Source organism: Sinocyclocheilus grahami, unplaced genomic scaffold, assembly GCF_001515645.1.
Source record: "Sinocyclocheilus grahami isolate Dianchi unplaced genomic scaffold, SAMN03320097.WGS_v1.1 scaffold106.1, whole genome shotgun sequence".
Lineage (NCBI taxonomy): Eukaryota > Metazoa > Chordata > Actinopteri > Cypriniformes > Cyprinidae > Sinocyclocheilus > Sinocyclocheilus grahami.
Window position 1 is genome coordinate 470,064 of NW_015505285.1, and position 10,167 is coordinate 480,230.

General features: G+C 36.2%; 1 protein-coding gene across 1 annotated transcript in view; it reads left to right on the forward strand.

Annotated features, from left to right (window-relative positions):
* LOC107588686 (rho-associated protein kinase 2-like) overlaps positions 1 to 10,167 on the forward strand; it is a 68,001-nt gene that overhangs the window by 35,726 nt on the left and 22,108 nt on the right. The window contains exons 3-11 of the mRNA XM_016276897.1: positions 725 to 825; positions 1,672 to 1,809; positions 2,671 to 2,931; positions 5,405 to 5,549; positions 5,639 to 5,777; positions 5,888 to 5,979; positions 9,514 to 9,673; positions 9,811 to 9,871; positions 10,063 to 10,078. Of these exons, the coding sequence (XP_016132383.1) occupies positions 725 to 825; positions 1,672 to 1,809; positions 2,671 to 2,931; positions 5,405 to 5,549; positions 5,639 to 5,777; positions 5,888 to 5,979; positions 9,514 to 9,673; positions 9,811 to 9,871; positions 10,063 to 10,078 (1,113 nt within the window). The remainder of the gene's footprint in view (positions 1 to 724; positions 826 to 1,671; positions 1,810 to 2,670; positions 2,932 to 5,404; positions 5,550 to 5,638; positions 5,778 to 5,887; positions 5,980 to 9,513; positions 9,674 to 9,810; positions 9,872 to 10,062; positions 10,079 to 10,167) is intronic.

The window sequence follows — 10,167 nt, forward strand, 5'->3', positions numbered from 1 at the left end:
ACCCACTGTATGTATATATATATATATATATATAATAGAGAGAGAGAGAGAGAGAGGTGTGTGTGTGTGTATAGATATATCCATTGTCATTTTTCCTCACAAAAAATTAGAATGATAACATTAATGATAACAAATGAGATTTATGTAAAAAAAATTAATCAAAAATATTAAAAAACACTTAAACCACTTCAGTTAATTGACCAATAGAACTTAGTCAGGTTAGACGTCATATTGAATTTAATGCAAATGAAAATGAGGCAGTGAGGGATAGATTTAATGTCTTTACAATGGCTTGCACTGTATAAAGGTCCTAAATCATGTAATTTTCCCAGCTCGCAACTTTCAAAATGAAGTCTGTGAAGTGAATGAAGTGTTTTATTGAGTCTGAAATCTAAAAAGTTTTTCAGAAAGACGTTTTGTCAACAGTACAATCCATTGTATGCATGTACTTCCATTCCTTACAGCCTCTTTTTCATTCCTGTCAAAAATTAAATATGGCACTACCCTGAGTAAGGGGTATTATGGGTAAATACTGGCCAATTAATAATTTTTATATAATTATAATTATAATTATTTTATATTTTATATTATTTATATTATAATTATGTACATTTTATATTAGTCAGTCATTACTATTAACAGACCTGATAGGTCACCGGAAAACTAAATCTGGCTGTTCATGACATGACCAAGGAAATGTGATTTTAATGTGTTGTGTGTACAGATGAGAAGGTTATGGGCCAAATAAGGGAGCTCCAGATGAAGCCAGATGATTTTGACCGAGTGAAGGTGATCGGTAGAGGAGCATTCGGAGAAGTCCAGCTGGTAAGGAAACAGTGTTTTTGAAAGAATTTCAGGATGCATTTAAACGTATATGTGTTGACTGCTAAGAAAACGTACAAATCTTTCCCACTGTTTCTTTCTTTTGTGTCTGATGTTATAATCCTGTACCTATTTTATTAGTAAATTTAGTGCAAAGGCAATTTATTTGCACATATAAGTTGCACATACACTGCTAAATAAATCTGCGGCATCAACATGTTCCTCGATGCATCACATTTTGAAAGCACTATGTTAACTCCATTAAAATGAGATTAATTGCAATTATTTAGATCTATTAATAGCCACACTTTAAGTAATGTAATGTGTAATCTGTATGGATGGGTTAAGTTTGTGCACATTCATCCAAATGCTGCAAGCAGTTCTGTGTGGTTCCTGTTGAATGGGACCCTGTAATTGTGTATTTACATGTCAGATATATAAAAGAAAGCATGTGTAGTTTTGTATCATGTCGTCACTCTGGGTGTGTGTTTGTGATAGTCAGGGGAGAGATGCATTGGGATACGTCTGGACAAGCCTGCAGACACAAACAACATGATTACCCAGTATTCTCCTCTGTCAGTTGTCTGACAGGAGCTGTGTGGGTGCGTTATGCCTAAAGCACAACAACAGAGGGTGCTTTAAAATGTGGCTTGTCTGTGTTGAAGGCAAAACAACCTCTCACAGAGTATTTATTAGTTCTAATTTTAAATAGTTTTGGGAGTGAGGCACAAGGCCTGTTAGAAATTGAATAATGTAGTTTGTTAGTAATGCATTAGTGAACGTCTCACTAGTATTCTCACAGAAGGTATGTGGTTTAGTTTGTTATGATCTGGTTGTGTGTTTGTGTAGGTTAGGCATAAGGCCTCTCAGAAGGTGTATGCAATGAAGGTGCTCAGCAAGTTTGAAATGATCAAACGTTCAGATTCTGCCTTCTTTTGGGAGGAACGTGACATCATGGCGTTTGCTGACAGCCCATGGGTCGTGCAGGTAAGATGCACTGCCGCTGACATCTTTTTTTTGAAGCCAAAAACTTGTCCTTTTTGAAAGTCCCCTCACATGTGCAACAATGTTTTTTCACACACGAATACTCACTATGGTTTGATCTATGAATATAAGGAATATGCTGTTTCCAATTGTTAAATATCACATGACTATCCAATATGCACACTATCATTAAAAAGTTAGGGAACAGTAAGATTTTTATGTAAAGATGAATGATGAAAAGATGAAAATGAATAATTTAATACAGAAAGGATGCATTAAATTGATCAAAAGAATAATTTTTTTAGAATCAATTTTTTTTAACATTTACTGTATAATAACAAGAAATGTTTCTTGAGAGCCTAATCAGCATATTAGAATGATTTCTGAAGGATTGTGTGACACTCAAGACCGGAGTAATGGCTGCTGAACATTCAGCTTTGCCATCACAGGAATAAATAGAAAACGGTTATTTTAAAGTGTAATTATATTTCATAGATTTGCGTCTTTGTTTTTACTGTATTTTACTGTATTTACTGCATCACAAAAGCATCCTTGGTAAGCAGAAGAGGTTTCCTTAAGAAACATAAAAAAAAATACAATCATTACAACCCAAAATGATAGTGTATGTTTTTACTGATTCCTATTATGATTATTAATATCATATTATATTATTTAAATTAATTAGAGAATTAGCTAGCTGCTCCAGTTAAAATGCTAAAAGTTAAATTATGTGTTATTAATTGGACTATAAATATATCAGGGTATCTCTAGTTTGATCACAACACAATCATACACAAAAATAAATAAATTAATAATAATAATAATACTTTCTCTTTTCTCAATTCTTTCTCATCTTTTCCTCAGCTGTGCTGTGCGTTCCAGGATGACCGTTCTCTCTACATGGTAATGGAATATATGCCAGGAGGAGATCTTGTCAATCTCACCAGTACATATGACGTTCCAGAGAAATGGGCAAAGTTTTACACTGCTGAGGTTGTGTTGGCTCTGGACGCCATTCACGCCATGGGCTTTATTCACCGAGACGTCAAACCGGACAACATGCTGCTGGACCGCTACGGACACCTCAAACTTGCTGACTTTGGGACATGCATGAAAATGGATGGGGTAAGAGGATAACCAGTTATTGCAATGCCAAATTTCAGTAGTTCACAGACTCTCATCAAAACCTCAGGTTCGCTCTTGTCAGCTTTTGACCGGGTGCTTTCACCCTGAGTGCAGGGATTTTTAGGTCACTCTTGGATGTAATTGCATGACAAATACCTTGAACACATGCCAGTTCTTGTCCAAACTCAGCCTTCCTCTCATTCCTTTATGTCTGAGTGAGGAAGACCTCAGATGGGTTCAGAGGTCTTAGGGTCATACTGAGGTTAAGAAGCTGTTGTATTTTAAAACTGCTCAGTTTATGTTGAATTAAGATTAAATGTAGCCAGTCATGTAGCCCTGCAGGGGCACTGAACTCAAGACTAGGTAGGCCTAGAATAGAAGGTTATGAAATACATCAAATGTTATGTTACAGATACTAATATATGAAAATCACTACAGGGACAAGGTTTTTTTTTTTTTGCCCCACATTTTGCACATCTGGGGCATTTTTGTCACTTTTATTGCCAGTTATTTCCCCCAAGTCCTGGTTCATTTCTGACCATGCCATTTAGTGCCACAATCCAGCCACAAAAACTAGGCTGGACATACTGCTTGGTGATATTATAGTGCCATCTAGAGTAGAGAAGCAACAATGTTTTTTCACACACGAATACTCACTATGGTTTGATCTATGAATATAAGGAATATGCTGTTTCCAATTGTTAAATATCACATGACTATCCAATATGCACACTATCATTAAAAAGTTAGGGAACAGTAAGATTTTTATGTAAAGATGAATGATGAAAAGATGAAAATGAATAATTTAATACAGAAAGGATGCATTAAATTGATCAAAAGAATAATTTTTTTAGAATCAATTTTTTTTAACATTTACTGTATAATAACAAGAAATGTTTCTTGAGAGCCTAATCAGCATATTAGAATGATTTCTGAAGGATTGTGTGACACTCAAGACCGGAGTAATGGCTGCTGAACATTCAGCTTTGCCATCACAGGAATAAATAGAAAACGGTTATTTTAAAGTGTAATTATATTTCATAGATTTGCGTCTTTGTTTTTACTGTATTTTACTGTATTTACTGCATCACAAAAGCATCCTTGGTAAGCAGAAGAGGTTTCCTTAAGAAACATAAAAAAAAATACAATCATTACAACCCAAAATGATAGTGTATGTTTTTACTGATTCCTATTATGATTATTAATATCATATTATATTATTTAAATTAATTAGAGAATTAGCTAGCTGCTCCAGTTAAAATGCTAAAAGTTAAATTATGTGTTATTAATTGGACTATAAATATATCAGGGTATCTCTAGTTTGATCACAACACAATCATACACAAAAATAAATAAATTAATAATAATAATAATACTTTCTCTTTTCTCAATTCTTTCTCATCTTTTCCTCAGCTGTGCTGTGCGTTCCAGGATGACCGTTCTCTCTACATGGTAATGGAATATATGCCAGGAGGAGATCTTGTCAATCTCACCAGTACATATGACGTTCCAGAGAAATGGGCAAAGTTTTACACTGCTGAGGTTGTGTTGGCTCTGGACGCCATTCACGCCATGGGCTTTATTCACCGAGACGTCAAACCGGACAACATGCTGCTGGACCGCTACGGACACCTCAAACTTGCTGACTTTGGGACATGCATGAAAATGGATGGGGTAAGAGGATAACCAGTTATTGCAATGCCAAATTTCAGTAGTTCACAGACTCTCATCAAAACCTCAGGTTCGCTCTTGTCAGCTTTTGACCGGGTGCTTTCACCCTGAGTGCAGGGATTTTTAGGTCACTCTTGGATGTAATTGCATGACAAATACCTTGAACACATGCCAGTTCTTGTCCAAACTCAGCCTTCCTCTCATTCCTTTATGTCTGAGTGAGGAAGACCTCAGATGGGTTCAGAGGTCTTAGGGTCATACTGAGGTTAAGAAGCTGTTGTATTTTAAAACTGCTCAGTTTATGTTGAATTAAGATTAAATGTAGCCAGTCATGTAGCCCTGCAGGGGCACTGAACTCAAGACTAGGTAGGCCTAGAATAGAAGGTTATGAAATACATCAAATGTTATGTTACAGATACTAATATATGAAAATCACTACAGGGACAAGGTTTTTTTTTTTTTGCCCCACATTTTGCACATCTGGGGCATTTTTGTCACTTTTATTGCCAGTTATTTCCCCCAAGTCCTGGTTCATTTCTGACCATGCCATTTAGTGCCACAATCCAGCCACAAAAACTAGGCTGGACATACTGCTTGGTGATATTATAGTGCCATCTAGAGTAGAGAAGCAGAACCTACACACTAAGAAAAATGTTTGAATTAGTGCCAGTTCACATCCGTTTATGTGTAATGTAATGTGATATTACTTTTTGTCAATTGTATATATTGCTGTGTTGAGTCTCTAGACCTAGATCGACAAAGATTCTATCAGTTGACTTATTGATTGGTTGGTTGATGATAGACGGGGATGGTTCATTGTGACACTGCGGTCGGAACCCCCGATTACATCTCGCCGGAGGTTCTCAAGTCTCAGGGAGGGGACGGATACTATGGACGCGAGTGTGACTGGTGGTCAGTGGGAGTATTTATCTACGAGATGCTGGTTGGTGAGTCAGGAATGTGAATCTGTGCATTTGCCTAAATTGTGCATTTGTGGTATTGATTTAATAAAAAAGATTAATGTTTGTGTATGTAGGTGATACACCGTTTTACGCCGATTCTCTGGTGGGGACCTATAGTAAGATTATGAACCATAAGAACTCTCTTAACTTTCCTGGTGACGTTGAGATCTCTCAAGAAGCCAAAAACATCATCTGTGCCTTCCTAACAGACAGGTGAGCTTTACATGCACAGATAGATGTACATGTATTTCCATATTGATGGTCAACTGCCAGGGTTCACGCCTGTTTGACAAAATGTTTTTGCCGATGTTTGCATTTGGTAGGGAGGTTCGCCTGGGTCGAAATGGCGTAGAAGAAATTAAAAGACATCCTTTCTTTAAAAACGACCAGTGGACCTTCAGCACCATTAGAGAGAGTGAGTAAATGTCCATCATACTTGCATATGTTTTACAGTACATTTTAAACAGAAAATAGTAATAAAAATGTTTATGGAATTTGTCATATCACTGGAAATTTTTAAAAAAATCAATAAAGTGAATGTATGTGTTTCTCAAACACCTTCTTGCCTTTATGGAACATTGCCCTTGTGGAAAAAAGTGCACAACTAAACTAAAAAAAAAATCTTCTTGCATGTAATATAATATTAATGAAATAAATATCATTAAATACATTTCTTAACTCTTTTTTTTAAAGAAGTGCACTAAAGTTCTAATGTAAAGTGAATTTTTAAACCTTTTTAATAATCTTTTGCACATAATTTTGACATACTGAAGCACATGTTAATATATAGAATAGAAATTAGAGCCCGACTGATATGGGTTTTTTGGAACCGATACCGATATTAGGGAGTTAAAAAAGGCCGATATCGATATATCGGCCGATATTTTTTGTGTATATTATAGTTAGGGCTGGGCAAAAAAATAGATTTTTCGATATATCGTTTTTTAAAAATGTGGTCGATTCAGTATCGATTTTCGAAGGCCACGGATCGATTTTTTTCAATATTTATTTCCACAAACATTGAACATAAGATTTACGTTAATCTTATTACTAGTCTAAGCCACTAGATGTCACCCACTTATTTGCCTTGCGCGATGCTACAGCAGAGAGTCCGTCATTCATTCATTGCATAAAATGGCGGATTCAGGTGCGTTCCCGACGTCAACACCACCTTCCAGGGCTCTACAGTGCGACCGCGTTGAGTAATGTATCACAGACATATCTCACGAATCCTTTCATAAGCAAAGTGAGAGATTCATTGCGCAGTGTAGAGAGCTTCGTTGATTATAGATGTGAGATCGAGATGAACTAAGATGAGTGCCGGCTTTTAATGATTTTTAAAGGAGTTTGTAAATGTGATACTGATTTAATACAATTCAATAAACAAGAAGTTAATATTAAGTTACTTACATTGTCTGACTATAACACTATTGTCTGATTTTGCTCTATTTCGTCGAAAATAGTTAAAAAAAAAAGTCACAGCGGAGCCGCTGCGCATCTCCATTCAAACACAGCGGTGTCTCGTTTATGAATGAACGTTTTTTTTTTCAGTGATTCATGATTACCCATTCATATAGACTGTCACTTGATTCATTCCTGAATGAATCAGCCGTTCGAATGAATCAATTGAATGAATGATTCAGTGATAAAAATCAGTGACTTACCACCATCTGCTGGCAGTTTGTTTCATTTTAAAAGTATCTTTTCAGTTATTTAAATCATTTAATGTTTCTATATTCAAAATGTTATATTTAAAACATTAATATCATCATGAATTTATGGATTTAATTGCACTCATTCCACTTCTGAGCCTCATTAAATGTCTGAAAGTACACCAAGCCACTTTTGTGTTCTTCTGTGCCACCTCTACAAATTAATTTTGTTAATACTGATTTAATTTGATTGGTAACTTATATTTCTCATTCTACTTGTTCTTATTCTGTCGTTTCAATTACATTTTTTAAAAAGCTTATGAAATAAAATAATTTTTTTTAAAGAATTTAACAAAAGATGACATACTTTTAATAAAGTTAGAGGAGTCAAATATCACCTCGTAATGGGAAGGCTACTTTTTTATAACATTTTGGATAATTGTTTTAGAAGGTGCTCCTAAAAAGAAAAGTAAGCGTAGAGCCCTGCCTTCACATAAAAAGTCAGAGGTATGGAAGCATTTTAGATTTTGCAAGCACGATGACAAAGATACTGTGGACAAGAACAAAGCTATATGCCAAACAGTTGATGGGCCCTATTGACTTGACTTCCATAGTATGGAGAAAAATATATGGAAGTCAATGGGGACCAAAACAGTTTGGTTATCCATATTCTTCAAAATATCGTCTTTTGTGTTCAACAGAAGAAAAGAAATTCATACATGCATAAATGATGACAGAATTTTTATTTTTGGGTGAACTATCACCCAAAGGCCAGTATTAGTTTTCCTACACCGTTCATAGGCTTGCAGCCTCCATGTTACAGCTAATGCTGTGAGATTTTATGTTTGTTTTGTCTTAAACATAAAATAACCTGATCCTGTTTGATCAAGGCATGCGACTGTTCTGACTTGTCCAATTTTCAGCATCAGTTTTTCATCTTGCATCAAAATTCTGTCTATTCATTGTATGCATTTGAAATATAGAGTTTTTTTAATTGTACCCAAGTGTTTTTGGTTCCTTGCCGCTGTCGCCTCTGGCTTGCTTAGTTGGGGACACTTCATTTCCAGCGATATCGTTGACATGATTGCAAAGATACTATTTAAACTGAACTGAGCGGGATGATGACATCACTGAATTGAATGATGAATTCAGGTCTTTAACTGAAAAATGAGTGTTTACTATTGTCATTTTGCATTACTGACACACTATTATCCTAATTAATGCTGTTCAGTTGCTTTGACACTATCTGTATTGTTAAAAGCGCTATATAAATAAACGTGACTTGACTTGACTTGACTTGACTCTCGAACGCCACCCTCCGCGCGTCGGTAGCCCCCCGGGATCGCTTGATTGGTCGGCGCCGGACTGCGAATTTAACCACTCGCAAACCCCCCGAACCCCAGGGGCTATCGACGCGGGGGAGGTCTCATTCGAAAGCGGGCTTCTAGACGTACACTCGATTCATGTTCGAGAGGGTTCCTCGAGCTGAAGGAATTCCCCGAATTTGGTGCAGATTCGCCACGCCATTACGGAGATATGGCCGTTCAAAGTTTCAATGGTTTTCCATAGACTTAAGCTTCAAAAGCGTTTCATCCAGGTCGCCAGTAGCAAACAATAGAGCGTGCGCTGCTGGACAAACTAAGTAATTACGCCATTTCAAGCATTTTATCTGCGTTATATGTTCTGTAAAAAAATGTTCATATCGGCGGCATATTCGCCGATACCGATATATCGGCAACAGGCTCATATCGGCCGATAATATCAGCAAAACGATATATCGGTCGGGCTCTAATAGAAATATTTATTTATTCAATAAAAATATTGAGAAGAGTTGGAAAAGTTCAGCTGATTGCATTTAGTTTCAACTAACATGCAGTTAAATGTCCAAAAACTTTCCATTTAGTTAGTTTAGATGTTGTTTGAAAGTGTATTATTTCTGTAACAGATCTCTCTTTAGAAACTATGACATTTTGCAGAAGATATGTTTAGTATTCGTATTCAGTATTAATATTAGTGCACACCTCAGCTATTTATGTCCCATTAAAACAAACATATTTAAACTGATATAAAAAAATAAAAAACAAAATGAAAACGAAAAAGTTCTAAAACTATAATAACTGTGCTCAATACACATTCGCATTCCAGTGTTACCCAACTAAAGACAAAGCAAGACTGTGAGGTAGAAGTGTACATTTATGAGCAATATTATTATTATTATTATCATCTCTACTATCAGTGTTGTTTACATCAGCTGTTATAAACGCACAGTTACCCTTTTTTGTCCTTTCTCTCTCCAGCTGCAGCACCTGTGGTTCCAGAGCTGAGCAGTGACATAGACACCAGTAATTTCGATGAGATAGAGGAAGATAAAGGAGAATTAGAGACCTTTCCCACATCCAAAGCCTTCGTTGGCAATCAGCTGCCATTTGTGGGGTTCACCTACTTTAAAGAAGACCAGTAAGACCAGATTTTTTTTTCCACTTTTGCACAATAAACCATTTCTTGGTACAGTCAGTGTTGGATCTGTACTTGTTGTCTTGATGCAAACCAGTTGATAACTACCGTCACAGATTACCTGATGTGTTTTTGTGTAGGTTGTTGAATGCTGTTAACAGTTCAGCAATGAAAAAAGATCACCCAGCATCCAAGACAGAGGTATGACACAGATACACTCCCACCTTCGTCAGCTTATACATTTAATTTAACTGCATTATGCTCTGTAGAGACTGGATTTACATCATACAGTAGTCTCTGGTGGTTAGAGACTTGGACTTAAACTGATTAGTGCTTCTTGCAGCATTGGTTGTAACACTTTTTTTCTTTCTTTCTATTTTTATTACCCACAGGACAATATAGCTGTAAGTATGTTCACTTTCTCTCTGCTTAATATGTAGATCTTGTTAGGTATAGGGATGCTCCGATCCGCCTTTTTCGCCTCCGATACCTAGGGT